We start from the raw sequence: 25,030 nt of genomic DNA, 5'->3' as shown, positions 1-25,030 counted from the left end.
TGCGGTACTTCTATCTTCACAAACATTAGTAGCAAGAAAAGAATTAAAATTACCATCATAAAGATCAAACCTCTCAAAAGCCTTCTCAAACTTTTCTGCTATGTCTAACATCAAATAGGTGGAATTCCACCTAGTAGGCACATTTAAAGACAACATCTTATCACATTCTATCTTTTGCATTTCAACACATTTCAAGAAGTTTCTTGTCCTTGAAGAAAATGATCTAACATATTTCACCATTTGTTTCACCCTTTTGAAAGAAGGACCAATTTCTTTCAAACCATCTTGCACAATTAGATTAAGTATATGAGTCATGCATCTCACATGGAGATGCTTACCTTCCATGAAATTAGTTCCCCACATATCTAATTTTTTGGACAACTCTAAAACTACCACATTATTTGAAGAGGCATTATCAACTGTAACAGTAAAAACGTTATCCAACTTCCAATCAAGTAAACAATTACTGATAGACTCAGTCGAATGCTCACCTTTATGACTAGTGATAGGACAAAAATTCAATATTCTTTTATGAAGCACCTAATCCCTATCAATAAAGTGAGCAGTCAAACACATATAATTGATTCTTTGCACTGAAGTCCATGTGTCTGTTGTGAGACAAATTCTTGGTTGTATTTCTCTTTAAGATTGTTTCAAATTTATTCTTAATTCACCATAAACTTCATAACAATCCCTTGTTATGGTTCTACGAGAAGGAATATGAAACAAAGGCGGGACTTTACTCATAAACTTCTTGAAGCCTTCTTTTTCAACAAAACTAAAAGGTAGTTCATCCAAAATACTCATCTCAACTAAAGCTCTCATATTTACCTCTTGCTCAAATTTCCAAGTCTCTAAATTGTTACCTTGAATATTTAATAATTTTTGAATACCGGGTGCAACAGTCGAAGGTTTATACACATTACACTGATAAGTCAAATGTTGTTTTAGTCCACTTGTTCCATTTCTTGTTGTATTGGCAGCATAATATTGTTTACAATGTAAGAACTTTGTTTTAACTAATACACCATTTTCAAAAATCTTTTCAAAGTGTTGCCAAACAGGAGATATAGGATTTATTTTTTTTGTTATTTCTGTACCAATTGACGGATCATTGCTATTATTAGGTGTATTATCCGTAGAATCAGCCATACTTATTTGACTTTGATCAGCTACACTCATATTTAATTGTTTTTGTTCAGCCATCTATATATAAAAAAATTCACAATAACTAGTAAAAAAACAAAATCAGAAAGAAAAAAAATGAAAGAAGTCAAGAACAAAAAAGAAAATAACAAAAACAAACCTGACTGGCTGACTAGGCAGTGGGCTGGAGCCTTGCGGCGGCTGCTGGCGCCTGGCTGGCGGACGACGTGGCTGCTGCTGGCTTACGAGGCGGTTGTTGTTGCTGCCGCTGGCGGACGGCACGGCTGCAGCTGCTTGCTGGCGGACGGCGCAGCTGTTGCTGATTGCTGGCGAACGGCGCGGCTGCTGTTGCTGCTGGCGGACGGCGCGGTTGCTGCTGCTGTCGCTGGCGGACGGCGCGGTTGCAACTGCTGCTGGCGGGTCGCCTGAAAGAGGAAGAGGAGTAGAGGAAGAGGAAGATGAAAGAGCCAAGAGAAAGTCAGGAGGAAGGTGAAAGAGAGAGGAATAGGGCAATAGGCGATACAGTTTCTTTTTTTAAAAAATTATTTAATATTAATAATTATTAAATAATCAATATAATATAAATTATAGTATAATATTTCAGTTTAAACCGAAATACCGAAGATCAAAATAACACGTACCGAAAATCGAACTAAAATACCAAAAAATACAAAAAAGTAAACCGAATATCGAACCGAAAACCGAAATACCGAAATCCAAAATCATGATAACACCTATTCTAACTTAATTTCCAGTGTCAACCATACAAGAGATCATATAGGAGATCAGTACAGCTCTTCACTAATACTAGTCGTCTAGAACGTCCAAAAATAAAAAAACAAACAAATGAAATTTGGAGATATACCTTTTTTTTTGTAGTACTTACGCCCTTTAGCTTTACTCCAGGCCAAAGAAATCCTAGCTCGCAATGTGTCAAGCGACATTCCTTCATCAAAAAATTTATATAGACAAGTGAAATATTAATTTTATAGTATGCAGTCCTCACACCTCTTGCAAGGTTAAGCTTTAGTTGATTGTCGCTCTTTACATATGTCGCTTAAGCCTTTAGTGACATTAGTTCTAATGACACTTAAATAATGCCGGTAAAGACGTTAGTACTCTTTATTAGTGTAATATTTAATGCTCGCTAAAAGTTATTTTTATTGTAGTGATTGATTAGTTGGGGTATTGTGCTAGTCTTTTCTGATGTGGAAGTTCAGACTGTGCTGCAACCATAGAGCAAACTCAGATAAAACCTTGGCTCTGATACCAGTTTGTTGGGAAAAAACAATGGAAGCCAACACAAGCAGAATGATTACTATGAATGGTGTTAATTATGTCATTTGGAAGGGGAAAATGGAAGATCTACTTTATGTCAAGAACTTTTACAAACCAGTATTTATCACTACAAAACCTAATAATAAAACAGATGAAGAGTGGAATCTGTTGCATAGGCAGGTTTGTGGATTCATTAGGCAATTGGTCGATGATAATGTGTTGAACCATATTTTTGGGAGACACATGCTTGAACCCTATGGGAGCATCTTGAAAGTTTGTATGCTCAGAAGACTGGCAATAATAAAATGTTCTTAATAAAGCAGATGTTGAGTTTAAAGTATCATGATGGTTCTCCGATGACAGTCCATCTGAATAATTTTCAAGGGATCATGAACCAATTATTAGCTATGGACATCAAATTTGATGAAGAAATTCAAGACTTGCTTATACTTAGTTCCCTATCAGATCTCAGAAAACATTTAGAACTTTATTGTCAAATTCTGCTCTGAATGGTGCGATCTCTATGGATTCCGCCAAGAGTAGTGTCTTGAACGAAGAGATAGAAGAAAATATATAGGTTTTTCTTTGTCGGATGTCCTGATAATTGGCCCTAGGGGAAGAAACAAAACTCGTGGTTCTCAGTATAGAGAACAAACCAGGAGCAAATCCAGAAGCAGACTTAAGGATATTGAGTGCTATCATTATGGTATGAAAAGGCACACAAAGAAGTTCTGCATGAAGTTGAAGAGGGAAAACAAAAATAAAGAGGAAACTAAGGAAGATGGCAATGAAAATTGCATAGCAACCGTTACCACCGATAATCTTGTTACTGTCCTCGAAGCGGATATGATAAATATTGCTTGTGATGAGTCAAGCTGGGCTGTGAACACTGGTGCCGCATATCATGTGACATCAAAGAAGGGTTTTTTTCTCTTCCTATACTCCTGGTGATTTTGGAACCTTGAGTATGGGTAATGAGACTGTTTCTAGGGTGGTTGATATTGGTACAATTTGTTTGGAAACTAGTGTTGAAACTAAACTAGTTTTGAAAAGTGTAAAACATGCTCCTGATATTCTTCTGCACCTAATTTCTGTTGGTGTTTTAGATGATGAAGGATATGTTACTACCAATAGTTATGGAAAATGGAAGCTCATTAAGGATTCCTTGGTTGTGACTCGTGGTAACAAACGTCGTGATCTATACTGGACTACGGCCCTTTGCTTGTGTTGATATGGTGAATGTGGTTGAGAGTGATAGCTCTTCAACGTTATGACGCAAGAGACTTAGCCACATCAGCGAGAAAGGACTTAATGTTCTAGCCAAGAAGAAGTTTTTTGTCAATTTTCAAAAGTGTTAAATTATAAAAGTGTGAGCACTGCTTGGCTGGTAAGCAAAATAGAGTTTCCTTTAAGTCCTACCCTTTTTCGAGAAAGACAGAGTTGATTGACTTGGTGCACTATGATTTATGTGGTCCAATGAAGACAAAGACATTGGGTGGTGCACTCTACTTTGTCACCTTCATTGATGATTGCTCAAGAAAACTTTGGGTCTATGTCTTGAAGACTAAAGACCAAGTGTTAGGTGTCTTTAAGTAGTTTCAGGCTTCAGTTGAAAAAGAAACTGAAATGTATTTGTACTGATAATGGTGGTGAATATTGTGGACCATTTGATGAATACTGCAAGCATCAAGGTATTAGACACCAGAGGACACCTTAATTTAATGGTTTGGCTGAGAGAATGAACAGGACCTTGATGGAAAGAGTTAGATGTTTGCTTTCTGAAGCAAAGTTGCCGAACTCATTTTGGGGTGAGGCTTTATTGATCGCTGCACATGTTATTAATCTACCTCTGGCTGTTGCTTTGCAAAGTGATACCAAATAATGTTTGGTACGGAAAGGATGTTTTCTATGACCATTTGAGAGTATTTGGTTGCAAAGCTTTTGTACATTTGCCAAAAGATGAGAGGTCAAAGTTAGATGCCAGGACAAGGCAGTGCATCTTCATTGGGTATGACCTTGATGAATTTGGTTATAGGCTATATGATCCAATTGAAAAGAAACTTGTGAGTAGCTGTGGTATTATTTTCTTGGAGAATAAAACAATTGAAGATATTGACAAAGCGGAGAAGCTAAAATATTCAAGTTTTGATGGTATAGTTCATCATGATGAAGTTTCTCACACAAGTGTGCATGATGTTGTTGGGATTGATAATCATGGTGGCGCCCAAAATCATGTATCGAATCAACATGTTGATGTTTATAATAACAATGACATTGTTATTGATGATCCTGTAGCTCATGAAGTTGTGGACGAATCAAATATTCCACTTTAGAGGTCCACAAGACAGCGGTTTCCTTCCTCCCATTATTCACCTATGAGTATGTGCTACTCACTGACGGGGGAGAACCTAAACGTTATGAGGAGGCCATGAAAGATGAGCACAAGGATAAATGGATTGAAGCCATGCAAGATAAGATGAAGTATCTCCATGAGAACCACACTTATGAGTTGGTAAAATTGCCCAAGGGAATGAGATCTTTGAAGAACAAGTGGGTTTTCAAAGTTAAAGTTGAAAAACACAACTTAAAGTCCAAATACAAAGCTAGATTGGTTGTTACGGGATTTGGTCAAAGAAAGGGTATTGACTTTGATGAAATATTTTCTCCTGTTGTGAAAATGTCCTCGATTTGCATAGTATTAGGTTTGGCTGCTAGTCTTAATTTAGAGATTGAGCAGATGGATGTGAAGACGACTTTCCTTCACGGTGACCTAGATGAAGAGATTTATATGGAACAACCTGAGGGCTTCAAAGTAGAAGGTAAATAAAATTTTGTGTGCAAACTTAAAAAGAGTCTTTATGGCCTAAAACAAGCTCCCAGACAGTGTTACAAGAAGTTTGAATCTATTATGGAGGAGCAAGGCTATAAGAAGACTTCTTCAGATCATTGCATACTTGTATAAAAAAATTCGACAATGATTTTATCATCCTTTTGTTGTATGTGGATGATATGTTGATTGTGGGCAAGAATACTTCCAAGATTGACGAGCTGAAGAAAAAATTGTGTAAGCCTTTTTCTGTGAAAGATTTGGGTCATGCCAAGAAAATTTTGGGCATGAGAATCACTCGTCTCAGAGATAATGTCCCAGAAGATGTACACTGAACGTGTACTAGAGCTTTTCAATATGAAGAATGTTAAGCCTGTTAGTACACCTCTTGCTGGTCATATGAAGTTGAGAAGAAAATGTGTCCTACAACTAGGGAGGAAAAAGAGAACATGACCAAAGTTCCCCTCCATCGTCGGAAGTCTAATGTATGCAATGGTATGCATTAGTCCTGATATTGCTCACGTAGTTGGTGTTGTCAGTAGATTTCTCAAAAATTTGGGAAAAGAGCATTGGGAAGCTGTGAAGTGGATACTCAGATATCTTAGAGGAAGCTGAGATGAATGTTTATGTTTTGCAACATCAAATCCAATCTTGAAAGGCTATACAGATTCTGATATCACAGGTGACCTTGATAACAGAAAATCCACTACTGATATTTGCTTACTTTTTTAGGGAGAGCTGTATCATGGCAGTCAAAGTTGAAAAGTGTGTTGCACTATCTACAATTGAAGTTGAGTATATTGCGGCTACTGAATCCGACAAGGAGATGATATGGCTAAAGCAATTTCTTCAAGAGCTTGGTTTGAATCAGATGTAGTATATTGTCTATTGTGACAGCCAGAGTGCAATGGACTTGAGAAAGAACTCCATATACCATGCAAGAACAAAACATATCGACATCAGATATCATTGGATTCGTGAGGAAGTGGAGAATGAATCATTTCACATCAAAAAAATTCACACAAGTGAAGATCCTGCAAATATGCTGACCAAGACGATACCAAAATACAAGTTCGAGTTATGTAAAAAACTTGTGGGAATGAGCTCTCTTTAAAGAAGATGAAGATACCTTCTTCCATTAAATAGGACAGGAGGGGGAGATTTGTTGAATCCATCCCATTTTTTGGTCAACTTTAGCTATTCAATTGCTACAAGCAATTGTTAAAAAGAAATAGTAATTGGAGGTTAAAATAAAAGATTTGGAGGTTGGCAAATTGGTCAGATTTGCAACCTTTTTTGACTTTGCTATATTTACCTATGTCATTAGTGACATAAACATGGTTTTCTCTTTCTATAAATAGAGTATTCTTGCTCAATTGTAAAACACACCAAATTAGAGAGAAAAATCATTTTGAGAGCAAAGTGAGGTATTCCGTAGACTATACAAGAAAAATAGTTTGTGAAGAAAAATAGAGTGTGAGCGATTTTTTAGTAAGCTGGAAACCAAAAGAGTGTTTTTCCTTTTGAGTGTGTGATAGTCACTTTGAGTATTGTATTCGTGACTACATTGTGTAAAATTCCTTACTATAGTGATATCAGTTGCTTCTCTTAGCCCGTGGTTTTTTCCCTTATTGAGAAGGGTTTCCACGTAAAATTCTTGGTGTCGCTATTTTTCCATTTATTTCCATTACTTTTACCATATCTATTTTTTTGTTTATCCGCGTTTTCCAACAATATTGTGCTAGTATACTAACAATTTATGTGCGGGTTCTATGAGAGGATCGAATATATGCACTTCTGATTCCACGAGAGGACTGAATATATGTAATTATGATCATGTGGGACATGTTTTATGCATTGATTGTTCATTGGGACTGGAGTCCATGTGGTCGTATTTTTGGTTATAAGTGTTGGATTGTATCACTAGTTACTTGTTTACATTTGTGTGTAATGGTGCATTTCAATTCAGTGTAAGGATTGAGAGTTTGGACTATGTTGTACCACTAGACCAAAAATATTTTTTAGCGATAATTAATGACAATAACTTAATTGTTGCTAAAATATGTATTTTTAATGACAATTAACACTTTTTGTAAATGTCCTAAGGTCTATAGCAACATTAGATCGATAATAGTTAACTAATGTCAATAAAAAATTTAACACTCTTCATTAATATGTGTATTTATTGTCGCTAAAATCTAGTTTTATCATTATGTAGTTGTGATGTTAATTGTATGTTATATGATTTGCCAAGTTGGAGGTAACTAAGTCAAATTGATATATAATGAGGTCTGGTGATTGTTTAAAGGTTGAGACCTGTTATGGTGGTTACATATTTAGAATATATCTGATAAGGGTGATTTGAGTCAAGATAGTTTACTAAAAGTCTTGCATGTGATATACTTGAATGGGTCAAGGGTCAAGGGTCAAGGTGGTTGTGTGAGATTTTGAGGGAAAGTAGTAGGTTGGTTAATAGAGTTCGTAGCGATCTTGTATTAGATAAATCTCTACGTGATAAAAGTGTTAGGTTATGATATGATATGAGAGTGACATAAACAGTAAGCTTGGGAACTCTTCTTAGTAGGTGGATTCGGCACCAAAAGTAGGTGGGGTAACTGGAGCTAGAATATATGAGTTTCAAGAAGTATGATTATGTTAAGCATGGTGAATGACGATTCAAAGCCCTAGTTTATGTTCACATTTATGAGCAATTGCATGATATTATATGATCGGTTCAGATCGATCGATAATGCTTATCAATACATGTTGTTTGTACTGATACTATTTTTACTATATGCTACCTGACACAGTCTATCAGTGATACTTCATAAGTGAAGACAATGATGTTCTCCAACAACTTCTACTCATATTTCCTTATGGTGAGAAATGTGTCATAAATTTCTTTTACCCGTTGTATTTTCTTAGTCACTCTTGTACCTTGATCTTAGGGGTATTTAGACGCCTATGTTGTCAATATTTGCCCATGAATTGATTGAATCTCTCTCTCTCTCTCTCTCTCTCTCTCTCTATATATATATATATATATATATATATATATATATATATATATATATAAGGATCATAGAGGAGGTGATGTGGCACCTCTCTATGACCTCGATTCATTTTTCTTATTTTTCTTCTTTTACTTGACATTTTTCTTCTCTTTTTTTAATATTCTTTCTTATAAACTTATACCTCTTCAATTATATAAATTCTATTCTTAAATTATTATTAATAATATCCATAACTCTCAAACCTTTCATATTCATAACTCTTAAGTCTTTCATATTCATAACTTCTAATTATTTAATGTGAAATGTTACATTAACACTAATAAATCAAATTAAAATTGTGTGTAATTTTGTAGTCATTTTTGGTTAGAGAATTAGTGAAAGATATGTTACAATATTTGTAAGCTCATGAGGTGCATTATCTTTTTCAAATATTATTTCATATATTACTTTTAATTAGCAAGTAAGGCTAATATGTCAACATATTTTTATTTTTTTAGATAAATTATTTTGTCTTATTATCTTTGAGATTCATTTTTTGACTAATAAATATATATAAATGAGGATCATAGAGGAGGCGATGCGACATCTTTCTATGACCTCCATTCATTTTTTCTTATTTTTTTTCTTTTACTTGACATTTTTTCCTTTTTTTTTTCAATTATTTTTTTATAAACTTATACCTCTTCAATTATATAAATTCTATTCTTAAATTAGTATAATAATATTCATAACTCTTAAACCTTTAATATTCATAACCTCTTAAGTCTTTCATATTCATAACTTCTGATTATTTAATGTGAAAGGTTACATTAACACTATAAAATCACACTAAAATTGTGTGTTATTTTGTAGTCATCTTTGGTTAGAGAATTAGTGGAAGACATGTTACAATATTTATAAGCTTTGAGGTGCATTATCCTTTTCAAATATTATTTCATATATTACTTTTAATTAGCAAGCAAGACTAACATGTCAACATATTTTTATTTCTTCTAGATAAATTATTTTGCTTTGTTATCTTTGAGATTTATTTTATGATTAATAATGTATATTTGTTATTATTTTTCTTGACTCTTGCATATAGGATGAAATGATAACGTGAAGGGATGAAAATAATGGATTTTGAGCTATATATATTGAATATTCTTTATTTTTTTAAGTGCTTAAGAAATAATGTTTCTATTATATATTTTTCTTTTGAATTAGTTATGTTTTATCAAAAATGATTATGTAGGAGAATTTTATGATTAAATATAATTTTTCCTTATTCTTTCTGAGATATAATATTTTATTTTGTTAATTTTGATTTTGCTCTCTGTTTTTCAAACTACAAATGGCCAAAGCTTACAATATCCCGTAATATCAAGTATTATTAAAAGTCCTATTACCATTGCATACTTATAAGTGTTCTTCATTGTGATTTTTAAGATAATAAGTTTATTATTATTCAAAATTAAAGATCACGCAAAGACATTTATTTACATAAAATTGAGATTATTTAGACACCTGTGACATCATCACCCATTGGTGATGAAAATTGTCATTCATAAATTGAAGTTGACTAACCTTGTATAGTGCCAACAAATTTTATGAAAATCGAAATCTATGAAATAATAAGACTAATATACCCTCAAATGTAAATTTATCTCAAGAAGCTGACATGTTTATAATATCAAGCTCCTTACACACACTTTTAGTATAGTAGAATATCAAGAATGAGCTTCCCAAAATGTTATTTTCCCCCAACTCTTTTTTATACACCTCATTTACATAAAGTAAATCCAAAATTAGACGTGATAATAGCTTCGTTAAACAATTATAAGTATTTATCAGTTTTGATCTTAAGATCATGTATTCGTAATTGAATCAAAAAGTTACAGAAGCAAGAAGCTATTCATTGTCACGTGTGTTGTACTAAATTTCTTTAGATTGGATTTATTAGTCAATATTTCGAGCTATTAATTGTTACCTCTATTTGATAGTCTGAAATCACTTTGAATATTACCTTTTTTTTCTGCTTTTATTGTATAACGATTGCTATTCTTTTTTTTTTATGTATAAAAAAATTCATAGATTATTTAGTTAAGAACTGCGAATTTTGTTTTTGCTAAAAATATATTCTTATCGATAAAAAATGATAATAATACAATAAGTGTTAATCTAATTACCTAACCTAAAGAAGTTAAATGACATTCATGATTTACGTATATCAATCGAAATAATGATGTGAAAAATTATAATAAAATTATTTAAGTAAAACAAAAATTATAATATAAGGGTAACTTTGTCCATTTTAAGCTGAATAATAGTTTTGTTGTCAAAAAAGGAAGGTTAATGTAATATTTATAACCGAAAGTATGTGTTATATGTTTGCGAAATGACCAATTAAGTCATTACAACTATAATTGTGTGGCATATATAAGTAAACCCCCCACTCCCCCACCTTTCCTCGATTTATAATATGTCATTCAATTGCTTAATCATGTTTTGTATTGTAGTTTTTAGAGGTAACCTCCAATTGTTTTGTACTATATTTAGATCCTCTAGACAGGCCTTTAGCAATTTGCCTCTTAATGCATTTTTATAACTAATTTTTATGCTTTTACTTTGTTTTTAATTTTAAATATAAAATATTTTTAAATAACAAAATATCGAGTTACAAATTAATTTTTTTTTTCTTGTTGATATATCATATTTGTCTCTTCATTGTGTTGAAACTATCCATAGCTAACTGCCTTTTTAGAAGAAAATAAAAAAAAATCCTATAATAAATATCTACATATAATATATAATCATTTTCTTAATAGTGTGTCAAGTCAATATTTTAAAATAATATAATTATTATTTTTATTGAATACATCAATATAAAATATAAAAAATCAAACCGAACATGTTAGAAAATGGAAAAGAACCTTTTCCGAATACGATGCTTTATTACTTTTATCGCAAAAGTATGAAAGAGGATTAGGATTAGAGCAAGGGCATTATTGTCTTAACGTAAAAAAGACGATCTTCCCGGTCATGTAAATCTAACATCTAAAAGTGTGAGACCCAAAAAAAAGCATTTGAATAATGTGCAGGAAATATATAAATAGTAAGAGCACCAAATACATGGGGCAGCAGCAGCAAAGATCTGGAACGCCATGGAAGTAACAGAAGGAGCTCGCCACAGCCTTACCGCCAATATTCCCTATTCCTCCCTCACCGTTGATCATTCTCTCTCTATTACTCATCTTAAGCCTAAAATCGTGTATGTTTTCGATTTCCGCTTTATCTGAATTGAGCAGTTTTCAATTTTGGATGCTGGCTTTATGTTTTGATTTGATATGTTGTGGTTTTGCTATTTAGGTATGGACTACCGTTTTGTCTAGTATTAATTCAATAGTAATACTCCATTTTTCTGGATTTGTTTCCTACTTTTTCAATTTTTGTTACTTTCTATATTTAGAACTAGAGTAACAATTGACATGACTTTTTATAAGTTTATTTATGTCAACTCATGTGCTAAAAGCCTTATTTTGTCTCTTTACTTTGTGCTTCAAATAAATTAAGACAAACAAATAGAAAAGTAGGATTGATGGATGTCTTGTCAATCTCTTTTATGCTGTGATTTATGATTTGAATTGAGTTGATATATTGGTTAATAATAATATGTTGGATTAACATTGACTCGGTGTGATTCCAGTGTAAAATGGTTGACTTTACCTCAGCTCTATGATTATTGTTCTCTTCAGCTTGTTAGTGAGACATGATATAAAAGCTTCATTTTCCTACTGGTTGAAATGATTCAGTTTTAGATTTTTCGAGTATCAATCCTTGTTTATGTTATGAAAACCAAAATTCTAATGTTGGATGTATAGAATTAGTATTTTCTCATCTCAAAGTATTTTACTTGCTCTAAGACCATAGTGCACCATTTTGGCGTTCAAGAATGAATGGAATGTTAACTGACACTACTATGAGATGTAGTGAGTCCATGAATTTATCTGTAAATATAGCATGATGACAACATTGTATCATTTGACGGATGAACTTTTAGTTTTAAGGATAATCAAAATACAAGATTATGTTCTTTTATAAAGCTTCTACTTATTCCTCGAAGGGAGTGGCCTAGTGGACGTAGAGTTGGAATGACAACCTTGGAAATCAAGGTTGAACACTAGCAAAAGCGATACTAGGTGAATTATGCCATATGTCTTAGCCTTGGTAGGTCTAGTAGGTGGCAACATGTATCCAGTGAACTAGTCGAGGTGGTTATGGTTGTCAAGACACTGTCGTCGTAAAGAAAAAGGTCTTAGGTGTTCCTCTGGCTATTGCGTAATAAGTATATGTGAGATTAAATGTGATATGATTTAGCAGGCAAGTATAATGGGACATGATTTAGCAGGGAAGTATATGTGAGACTAAATGGGACATGATTTAGCAGGCTGATTAAATTTGTATGTAAAATAGATGTATTGTAAATGTTTTCTTCACACACTCAGAAGTATATTTAGCGTATGCACGCACCTGTATATTGAGGCTAATTTTTATTCTTCCTCTTCTATTTCTGAGCTTGGCTTGAAACTGTGCAGAGAACTGTGCAAGGACTTGTTCAACCAATGGTCAAATCTAGATGGTTCTCACTTCTCTGTAGAGACTGTGTCTGGTGGCATCACAAATCTATGTGCGTATTTATGTTGTTTGAATTTGCAATTTTTAAGCACTCATTTGCATTCCAAACTTATCATTCTGAAATTTTGTGTGCCATATGTACTATCCTATGACAAAAAGAATGATTCTTACTGTTAATATCTTTATTGCTCAGTAAATTTTAGTACTGACCCTATCAGCTAAGATTGTAGTATGTCCTAATAATATTCTATTTATTTCTGCAGTGCTAAAAGTATCTGTAAGAGAAGATGACGGAAAGCATGAAAATATGACAGTTAGGTTATATGGTCCAAATACTGAATATGTCATTAACCGTGAACGAGAAATGCAGGTGAGTTTCAGAGGCTTTGATTGATAAATTTTTTCCCGTGCATTATTCCTATTATATGGAGTGGTAACAGTTGACTTTTGAGTAATTTAAGTCAACTACTCTTGGGTTATCTGTTTTTCATTTTAACTATAAGGTTATTTGATCTGTAAAACTAGTGTTTGTATCTTCTCTTCTCCCCACAAAGGATGTTATATGGATGTCAACTTGCCGTATAGCTTCATTAGGTGTTATTTCTGCTTATCTCGTCTCTTTGTCAGTCGGACTGTTATTAAGAAGAGTATGCATAGACTGCACATGTGAGTCTTGTACTCTTACCCACTGAGGCAAATAAGCCAGTCAACCTCCAAAACATTTTGGAATCTACTCCTCTATCTTAAGAAGAAGAACAGTGTTCAGACTACGAAATTTACATACGGTCTAGACATTGATTCCTCAGTATTACAAAAATCAAAGTTTCCATATCTAAAAGTTATATAGAAGTACATAAAGAATAAGTTATAGAATATGTATGTAATGTTCAAAAAATTGTTACTGAAGAAAAAAAGTTACTCTCTCCAAATAGGGGTAATGTATTTTGCCAAGTTAATGGGGGACTTCACCTTTGTTCTACAATTTACTTTAAAATCATGTTTTGTTCAAAGTGAGGGGAAGAAGAGGGGGAGGGACTAGTTGAATTATTTTCTCTGGAGAAAGTATTTTGGAGTCCTATTATCTGCACATTTATATCACAAATCCGTGGCCATGCTTAATTATAAATATCTTTCTCAATAATTATTGTTAGGAGTTGTACATCTATTATTCTTCAAAATTTAGGCATAAAGTCAGCTGTTTGATTCTGGATGTTATGATTGATGTTCTGCAAGTTTACTTTTGTTCTTAATATATATTTACTGTCAGGATTTGACTACATAGGTCTAAGCATTTTGTGATCAGTTAATATGTTATTTCTTGCATAAGTTTAGCCCATAATTCCACGCCTTCTTTGCTGAAGTCTGTATTTTCAATGGATGTCTTCACTCTCCTCTAAACTTTGAAGTTTTATTTATTTAGTTCTTATAACTATGGCCATGTTCATGAATCATGCACACGTCATGATTGTTAAGTACCTGTGTTTAGGCGATTCAACACCTCTCAGCGGCTGGGTTTGGTGCCAAGTTGCTTGCAGTATTTGGGAATGGCATGGTTCAGTCATTTATTGATGCACGTACTTTAACGCCCCCAGGTAGGCATTTAATCAGACTTCCACTTGTAGCTTATATGTAGTAGATACTATTCGTGGTTTAGCGTAAATAACTTTTGGCTACCTTCCCGACTTCATTTTTCCTTTGTGATTTAGAAACTTTTATGTGTTCCCATTCCTATTTAGAATTATTCAGGACTAGGCATCAGAAAATCCGGGAACAACAAAATTATGAAGTAGACTGTATTCTTATCAAAAAAGTAAACACACTCTCTCTCTCTCTCTCTCTATATATATATATATATTTTTTTTTTTTGTTGAGATTAAGCATTAATTGATGTCAACAGCAGCACTTAAGAATGCACTACAATTACACCAAAAAATAGAAACTAAAGCAACATCAGGAAAAGCTAAAAAACCCTGATGCCGTTTCTAAATTACACCAGAGAGCTTTCAATGTGATGCAATCAGATCTAACTTAGAAATAGGGTTTTCTTGTCCTATGAAACATCTTTTATTCCTTCATTTTGACTGCACCTCCAAATGCAAGCAGGTATGGTTCCAAGTTTTCATATAAGTGCTTAGTCAGTCCTAACCTGTTAATTGTTATTACAGCTCAAAAGAAACTTTTAAACTGTTCTTGGTGTAACCTGTTTCAGTCCCAAAAGATTGACATCTTCCAAACATGCAAAGTAATAGTCCAGAGGATCATCATATTGACTGGTGCATATGTTTTGCAACCCTTAATCATTATCTCTGCAATCACTCTAATTTCCCATTCATTAGGATTTCTTCTGAATGCTCCAAAGTCTGCCTCCCTGCTTTGTACTAGTGTAAAGTTGGTCTCCTGTGATAGGTTAAAAAGAGTAAGAAACACATTTCTAAAAGGAGAGTGTCCTAGTCCATTATTTTGCCAGAAAGAGTCTTTCCTTCCATTCCCTATCTTGATTTCTGTATCCTGCGAAAAATGGGGCATGGTGCTCCAATATTTCTCCCCACCTATTCCTTGTGGTGGACTATGTTGCTTGAACTCTCCAAAATTGTTGTCGTACCCGTGTCGGATTCTTCAAAATGCACTACTTTTGTAGTATCTGACATGCATAGGTGGTGGAGCACCCGTCTTTGCACACCACATGTTCTCTTGACAAAACTACACTGTGATAGCCCTTTTTTTGAGACAAGTAACGATTCTATTCGATAAAAACTTAGCCATCCCGTGAAAAGGTGCTACATTGAAACTTTACAAGCATCGGAAAGGTGCTTAAACCCCTGCCCAAAACCCTATACAAATCATATATTGCCTATTTGATATACTAACTCTCCTACTTCCCCCCACATATTCTGTTTACACCAAAAAGAGAACAAGCTAAGACAATTCATCCTAAGTTTCTCGATAGAACTGCTAGTGCCTTCAAAATGTCTACCATTTCTTTCCTTCCATACTTTCCACCAAATGCAAGCAAGAATGATCTTCCACCAGTCGTCCTCCCCACCTCTATTCCCAATACTCAAACCAATTGTTCATCAATGCCAAAGTAGAACTAGGTATTACCCAAGTTGTTCCCAAAATACAAAAGAACATGTGCCACATATTTATAGGTGTTCTGCAGTGTAGGAATAAGTGTTCATTGTTTTCACCTTCTTGTTCACACAAAAGACATCTTGAACAAATCTGAAGACCTCTTCTTTGTAGCTTATCTTAGTTAGGCAAGCTTTCCTAATCACCGACCAGACAAACAATGACACTTTCATAGGGATATTCACTTTCCACACCTGTTTCCAGGCCAATTCTTCTTTACAGGACCTCTTTGATTCAACTGCCAGTACACTGATTTTACTAAGAAGGCCCCTTCACTGTTAAGTTTCCACTTGAACCTGTCGGTAGAATCTGTGCAACCACCAAAAGTTCCCAATATCTGAATCATTGTGACGAAACTCTCTACTTCCCAGTCATTGAGAGCTCTTCTAAAGATTAGATTCTACCCATGTTGACTCCACATTTCGTTGATCGTGTCATGTTGTTGTAAACTTATAGAATAAAGAATTGGACAGACTTCAAATTACTTTGCCCAATCCAGTGATCAGTCCAAAAATCAGTTTTCCCTCCATCTCCCAGAATAATCTCCACATTTTCCCAAAAGGCTTGCCATTGGTTTCTGATAGTTCTCCACACACTGCTACTGTAGGACTATTAACTTCATTTGTGGTCCACTGGTTTAGCATCCCATATCTTAGGAATTAGAGCTAGGCGATTATGAATATAATACTTAGTGCTCCTTTCCTTTAAAAAAACTCTTGTACAAAATTTGCAATGTCAGTTTTGATAATATCCCAACAAGTCTGATAGAAACATCCATTGAAGCCATCAGGACCGACAAAACTATCCTTGGTCATACTTCGACCTCTTTTTCATTTGGAATCTTGGTCAAAAACTCGTTATCATCATTGGTGATAATCTTTTGTATACAGTTAGTAGTACATCTGTTGCTATTGGTTTGATGGAGGTTGAAGAGACACTTGAAATGTTTAATGGCAACTCTTGCAATTTTTCTCATCACTTGCACCCATCTATCTCTTTATTTCTGATTCTATGTAAATGTAACCTTTTTCTCTATCCCTCAAAATGTTATGGAAGTACTTAGTGTTACAATCACCATCTTTAAACCATTTACTCCGAGTCTTCTGTTTAGAAGTGAATCTTGAATACGAATCTATCTAGTGTATTTGGCATAGCCCTTATTCGGATCACTTCTAGCCTGTTCAGTATTGTCATACAAGTCATCATCTTTTAAGATAAGAAGTTTGGCTTCCCAGTAATGAACTTGCTCATTAATGTCTCCCATAGTATTCTTGGACCATATGCTGAGCTTTTGCTGAGAAGATTCAACTTTGATTGTAGCCTCTACATAGCATTGCCATAGGATTTAGTCTCCCAAACTCGTTTAACAACCTTATGATATCTGGCTGCTTGGTCCAAAAATTAAGAAACCGTAAGTATTAAATGTGGTGATTCTGATCATTGTGAGATTTAATGATTAAAGGTTTGTGATCAGAGCAAGTTCCGGCCAAATGTTTGACGTGGTTATGGTTGAAAAGTTGTTCCCAATCTTCATTGACAAATATTCTGTCTAGTCTCTTCCAGATTCTTTTGCTTGGTTTTCTATTGTTGCACCAAAGTGTATCTAGAGCCACTGAAACCACTTTCTACCTGACCACAAATATCAATTGTGCTAGTAAAATCCAAACGTTTGTAAGCTCTATGAGGCTTGCCCCCAACTTCTTCAATAGAATCCATAATCACATTAAAATCACCACCAATACACCAAGGGCTTTAACAATATTGTTCATATCCTGGACTCTCCCATAAGGCTTTCCTTTCAATAGTAGAGCATTTGGCATATACAACAGTGAGAAAGTACCTCTGTCTGTATTGTGATCCTTTTTCCTCCTTACAGATTGATTTCAACATCATTTCTTCATAGCCATTTCATCAAAAGGCTTCTAATTTGTACTCTTAAGTTCTTGATGCCCAACCCTGGGGAGGATATAATATGTATTCAAACCCAATAGATTAGCTCGGACCCTGTATATGTGTTAAAAATATTCAGTAAATAATATAATAGATTTAAAATTCAATAAATCGAATGAGCTGCGGTAGGTTTACGCATTCAAACCAATAAAGCATAAATCTGGATCCACCTCTGCCTGAACCTTCTTTATAGAGACAATGCTGTACTTCACTAGGTTGAAATTACTTTCTATTGCCTTTCCATGAGAAATTTCTCCATAGCTAGTCAATTCTCTTTTTTACCTTAACGGTCATTGGGAACAAATACATAATATATGTTGGCATTGAATCCAACTCACTGTTATTATGATTTCAAGTGTCCTGTGCCCCCCTAGAAAAATGTATTTTTCTTCTAGCTGGATAAACTCATTTCCCATCTTTTCACACCTCCTGCAATAGTTGTGCTTTATGTTTTGTCCCTAAAGACAGATCCAACAAAACCATTGGAAGACTTCCCTTAACAGCTAAGTGTAGTTGTCATGCCTTGTAAATCTCACGGAGTTGACTGAAATTAACCTGTTTTCACCAATTGACACGAAGTCTTGAGACTGCCTCAAAACACTCGATAAAGACCAAGTACTTTAGTTGACATGCTGTGGGTTCAGAAAATATGAGAGTATCATCCGCATATAGATGATGTGAAATGGATAGTACATTTTGTTTGCCCTCTGTTCACCTTGAAGCCCTTGAACCACCTTTCATTTACAGAGAAACACAAAATTCTACTAGAACACTATAACCTACTAGGTCAAACTCTCCATGTCAATTTATCTTAAGGTTCCTGAAAAATAGAATACCTACTAGTTATAGACTTCTAGGGAACCCTAATCTGAAGTAAGATACATTCTTGGAAGTCCCTTTGTAGTTAAATTCGTCTTAGAGTGAAATGAACTTTGAGTTCGTAATCTGCAGTCCTCCTTCATCCTATGCTGTGATGTTCCCCATTGGTTTTCATTTGGTGCTGAGAACTTCCTGTATTTAGTCAAACCATCAAAAGAAAATTTATTCCCTTAGGTCTAAGGTTTGACTTCCAGACTCTGTAGCTGCTTTTATATGACCAATCATCTAAGCCAAATAAAAAGTTCCCTTTATGATAAATAAATAATTTGCTGATGTGGTGGGGAGAACCCCATAAACTAGTTGTTGACAAAAAGTAAAAACCTACACAATTTTTTTTTCTATGAATGGGACCTAATCATGTCATCTATACTAACAGAATTATGTGATTTCACAAAATATTGGCCAAAAATAAAAGGCATGCCCTATATTGTACTATCTCAGTTCGTCCCCTTCAATGTTCTCTTGTTCATTTTCAAAGGATAATGGCCGGAAGGGGCTAATCTGGTAATAAATAGTTCATATCATATGCTTGGCATGATTTGTCCATGGTTTAAGCTGTTGTTGTCGTTAGATCTCTTATAGATGTAATATTGATTGGTCCATTTTGAAGAAATAAAAAGATGCTGATCATTACATAGGTTGGAATTGTTTTTATAATTAGCAACCAAAATGTGCATAAAAGATACGTGAGCTTCCATGATAGTTAATTATCCCGCGCCTTTCATTTTTCACTGGCCTTGTTGATCTTTGTATAAAACCGTATTGTTCAAGATTGATCTTCTTTGCCTAATTAGCATAGTCATTTTATCATCATTTTGCGTGTCTGCCTCTCCTCCTGAAAAAGAAGTCGGTGGTTTGAATCTTATAGAACTTGTCCACTAACTAGGTTGAGAAGAGCGTGTTTAAATAGTAAGGAGAGCTTTGTAAACCCTGTAACAGGACTAGAGTTTAGCACGACAGTTGTCTTTAAGTCCTTCCATCAACAGATCTTGTTTGACTTGTTGCACTTGAAATTATTCTCTGGCACCCTGTTTTTCAGGGATACCTACATTTTTCACTTCTCTCCATCCTCATGGTGTTATTAATGCAAATTAGTTCTCATTTTCTTGTAACTTTTTCAACAGACATGAGCAACCCAAAGCTTGCTGCTGAAATTGCAAAGCAACTCCGAAAGTTCCATCAGGTAGAAATTCCGGGCTCCAAAGAACCTCAAGTGTGGAATGATGTGCTCAAGTTCTACAAAAATGGTCCATCCTTTACTGAACATTCTCCAGTGATATTATATCATGATACGTCATTTTCCCTGAATTGGTTGATATGTATGGATCCCTCCTATGTTGCTCGGACTCTCCAAGTATGTTGCCCCACCCGTGTCAGATCCTTCAAAAGCACACTGCTTTCGGAGGACCTGACAAACACCCCTCGACTTTTTTGAAGAGTCCGAGCAACATAGGATCCCTCTAGTCTCATAGACTGGAACACTTGTACTGGATTAACTGCAAGGACGAAAGATCCATCTCAAGCCCGATCATTTTTCTATTTTTACAGCATCAACTCTCCAATTTGATGATGGTGAGAAGAAGATAAAGTATGAGACAATTTTGTTCCCGGAAGTTCATAATGAAATCATAGAGCTCAAGGTAGTCCCACCTCCCATGACATGTAGTTGATTATTATTCTATTTATAATTTGCTGTCCACCCAAGGGGAGGGGATTCTCCCAATATCTTCTCCATAACAGAGCAAATTTCAGCCCTACAAGCATTTACTTTTTTCTTAATCTGTATTATGTTAGTTTGCTCTCACAGATAAGCTAATTTGAAACCCCTCGCCAGCGAAAGCAAGGGGTTTACCTTCTGCGTCGAGCTCGTCATACCATACTTGCCTAGTGCGGGTTACCTCTCCTATGTGGTTTGTGAGCTATTGCATAGCAGCAGGGATTTTACCCTGTGCGCACCCAAAGGATAGCGGCTGTGGGTAGAAAAGAAAAAGCTAATTTGAAACCATATGTTAGCAATTTTCCTTAACCCCTTTTGGCGAAATCAATAGCTATAAGATGTTCAGCATGTCATTTTCCTAATTTAACTGTTTCTTTTTTTTCTTGTTATCTTGCTGAAGAGATCTAGGAATCTCCTACAGCAGCTACGAAAACCTTCAAAGAACTTTTTAGGTGTTGATTCATCTTCCATCATGCTATATGGTTTAGACTGCTTCAAATTGGATGAGTTTGTATACGTATTTCAATTTGACATCTTGCTTGTAGTTAAGCACACCCAAAAGTTGGCACAAATGAAATGTTGTAGGTTTCAAAGTTAATGGTTCTTATTTTCCACATAAAATGCATCTTGGCTTTATTGTAAAAAAATTTGCTTAATAAACCTGAAATATATAAAAGATTAAGTCGAGTTTTCTTTAGGATAAATTATCAGCTTAATTACTACTACCTCTGTAAAGCGGATGATATTGAAAGTTATTTGATATTGGGCCAGAATGACATTGTATTATGTGGCTTCATGTATTAAATGGATATATCTCTTTATTTCAAAGACGTGCAATTTTGGAACAGGAATTGACTGACCGTCTTAACGCCCCAGTGGTGTTTGCTCACAATGACTTACTCTCTGGAAATCTGATGCTTAATGAGGAGAAAGGTACTTGTGATCTAGCCTTCCGTGTATTTATATCTTGATCGAGGTACTTTCTTCTGTCATGACATTTAAAATTAGAAGTTCTCCAGCGTCTCCCTGGTCATGATAAAATTCAGTAATCTCAAGATGCCTTTTCATCTGTTGGAGAAGAAAACCCTACCATTTAGATCACTTAATTGTTTCTGCACATCGCAGACATCTTATTTGGTATTACTTATGCAAATTTTTATGCTTGTGATCATATAGTGTCACTATTGCTTATTCGTCTTTCTCAAGGTTTTATTATAGTTAGTAAGGGAGCGAATTTTCTCTGAAGTGACTCGTATTCTCTTGTGATAAAGACTCAACATAAGTCTTTGGATGAACTTTATCAGGCGAATCCTGCTTTCATTTATGTTCTTTGTTTGAAAAACTTCCCACATGATTAATATCGTCAAATAAAATAGTCTATCCCATAAAAAAAATATATCTGAATGATTTTAAAAAAATTTCAATCTGGTTTTTACATTGCATCAAATGGTTGACATTTCTAAATTTGATCTTGGTGTCTTTTGTTCATATTGGAGAACTGCTTGATGAGTTTGTTCTTAGTTACAATTAAATGCTGAACTTAACTGTCTGTACTAACCTCATTTCCGTTTATCAAAATCCAGAAAAGCTGTATTTCATTGATTTTGAGTATGGATCCTACAATTACAGGGGATTTGACATAGGGAATCACTTCAATGAATATGCTGGCTACGATTGTGATTACAGCTTGTATGTTGCATCTCCCTCTCTGCATCTCTTTCTCCATGTCCTCAGTCCTCTTCTTCCCCTCTATCTTATGGTGATATTTTGTTGAAAATGATCACTAATATTAGAGGTGGTTCTATATGTAGATATCCAAATAAGGATCAGCAGTTTCATTTCTTCAGGCACTATTTGGATTCTGACCAACCGAATAAGGTAAATGAGGAAATATGTGGACTTCTTATACTTAAGTTTGCATGTCGTATAGCTAGGATGGAACTTGTGTAGCGCTATAGTTTCTGAAACAATTATTTAGCCCCCCAAAAAATAATCAGAAACACTCCCAACATTACAGATGAGATTATACAGCAAACTCGATGGAGAAGTTTTATGGGTGGATAGCTTGTGCAAAACAATCTGTGAGAAGGCATAGTCAAATTGACCAAAAATAAAGGTTTTATGATAGTATCATGATTTAGTGCCCGAGAGGAGTTGAAAGACTTTGTTCCCATCAATATGCTACAATATTGATGGGAGAAATGATGTTTGTTGTGAGTTTGTTGGGAGAAATCAGACCAAAAAGTCTTGTTTTCTGGAACATAACGACATTGCTACAATATGCACGTTCTTGTGGATTTGTTGGGAGAAAACAGTTGAAGTTAAACATCAGTTATTGCTAGGTATATCTAAGTTAATTTTGATGACAGGTATCTGACAAGGACCTTGAAGCCTTATATGTCGAGACCAGTAGTTACATGCTAGCTTCACACCTATACTGGGCTCTCTGGGCCTTGATCCAGGTACTGATATTACGCTATATTTTAGATGCAGTCCAAAGAATGCCAAAAGATAATCTCATATTTCAATCTTTTTGTTATGGTTATTCCTAGGCGAAAATGTCACCCATCGATTTTGATTACATCAGTTACTTCTTCCTGCGCTATAATGAATACAAGAAGCAGAAGGAGAAAGTCCTCTCTTTAGCCAAGTCATATCTCTCGAAACCCGAGCTGGGTAAAAGATTGATGTAACACAGTTCCCAACTCTTGAAAGCAGAAGGAGAAAGTCATGTCTCTCAAAACGTGGGCGAACGGTTCATGTAACACAGTTCCAAACTCTTTAAAGCTGTCGATTGACACGAACATTTTGATCTCATTTGTTGCAAAGTAGAAATAGCTGCTGATAATAGTCAAGTTGGACTCTGCAAAAATAATTTTTTCTTTCTTCCAGAAAGCATATTAAAGTGTTGTGCAATACATCATAATTCATCTCTTGAAGTTTGAACACGAAATATATTTTTGAAATCAAGGATCTGATCTTTTTTCATTTTGGTTATTACTTTTTCTATACAAAACTGTTGAATATAGTTCAACGACGTAGCAACCCATTTTGAAAAAGTAGTTGAAAACTTTTACTCCAAAAAGTTAAATATTTACCCTTGAATGTCTCATTACTTTCGTTGGCCTTTTACATTTTAAAATGTCATGTATCTATTTTTATTCCTTATTGACATCAAGTTGATGTCCGTGTCCACCCTTCTCTTCCTATATGAGTATACTCTAAAGATATCAGAGTAATTGAGCAGTGTCTTTATTGAAAGACTGCTTGATCTTTCTTAATATCATTAAAGTATAATATATTTTGATGGTATCAATGAGTTAAGTGAGTAGCGTTTTTAGTGAGGTTTGCTTCGGTCCTTCAATGAGATTACTCGACCATTCATGATAGTATATCTACAAATTGTCATAATATCATTGAGGTACAATTTTAATTCTTTAATATTTTAATTTAAATTTATTTTCAAAAGAATCATAATTTAGATACAGTTTTTTTTTTAAAAAAAAATTGCAAAATATAAAAATGTTTTTTTGTACAATTTAGAGTTTAATAAATAAGATATTGACTTTAATAATTTTCTCTTTATTATTATTATTATTATTATCATTATTAATATTTTTTTTTTTAAAAAAAGAGTTTAATCCTATACGATACCGATAGAATATCAATATGCTGACGGGCTATCACAAAGGATTAAGCTCAGTCCTATATGAATGGTTTTAATATACCTGACAGAATATCACAAAATATTATTTTCTACTAATTTAGAATTTGACAAATAAGTTTGTGACTTTAATAATTTTCTCAACATTGTTTCTTATTTATTTCTTAAGAATAGAGCCCAATCCTAACAGAGGATTAAGTTCATTTCTATATGACACCAATATGATATGAATATACAATCATAAAGGATTAATTCTTAGCAATGCTTACACCATGCATTAAGGTGGTAACTAAATAATTTGAGCTATGAATCCATTAAAAGTAAATAATTTGAATTGAATCCTAATTTGGATAAATAGTTTGACAACTGAATGTATTTGGTACTATGTTGATGCCAAAACAAGTCAATATGGCTTTTAAGCGTGCCAAGATAACATTATCCCTTGCCCCAAAAGTAAAAAAAGAGAAGAAAACGTCTAATTTCACTATTGCTTAGCGTGTTTCCAACATCATGCTAGTAGTTTAGTAGTTACATAATATATAAGAACAGAAACATGGATATTCTTTTATTTTAATTTTATTTTGGACTTGTAAAACAATGTTCAAAAGATGCGTTTGAGTTTCAAGATATACTAGTGAAACTATGTACAAGATATACTAGTTTGAATAGTTTTGTCATTTTACTAGAGTGTAAACTATATCTAGTTATGAAAAATTTAAATAACTTAGTTGGTTGGTTATCTGAATTGTCGCCTTATTGGTGAGGGCTTGATTCCTCATATTCCGGTCTCCTTTTCATGGAGGCTATTTGTA

At 34.2% G+C, this 25,030-nt stretch overlaps 1 protein-coding gene across 1 annotated transcript; it reads left to right on the top strand.

Annotated features, from left to right (window-relative positions):
• Window positions 1-11,248: 11,248 nt before the first annotated feature.
• On the top strand, window positions 11,249-23,542 carry LOC101258577 (probable ethanolamine kinase). The gene is made up of 11 exons (XM_004245131.5): window positions 11,249-11,515; window positions 12,840-12,931; window positions 13,143-13,249; window positions 14,366-14,471; window positions 19,962-20,084; window positions 20,386-20,477; window positions 21,403-21,487; window positions 22,138-22,243; window positions 22,366-22,432; window positions 22,924-23,016; window positions 23,107-23,542. Exons 1-11 carry the CDS (start codon window positions 11,409-11,411, stop codon window positions 23,245-23,247), a joined length of 1,119 nt encoding a protein of 372 aa, XP_004245179.1. The 5' UTR covers window positions 11,249-11,408; the 3' UTR covers window positions 23,248-23,542.
• Window positions 23,543-25,030: the final 1,488 nt, after the last annotated feature.

This window comes from Solanum lycopersicum, chromosome 8 (assembly GCF_036512215.1).
Source record: "Solanum lycopersicum chromosome 8, SLM_r2.1".
In the NCBI taxonomy this organism is placed as follows: domain Eukaryota; kingdom Viridiplantae; phylum Streptophyta; class Magnoliopsida; order Solanales; family Solanaceae; genus Solanum; species Solanum lycopersicum.
Note: the sequence above shows the minus strand (reverse complement) of the source record. Positions and strands in the feature narration are given on the sequence as shown.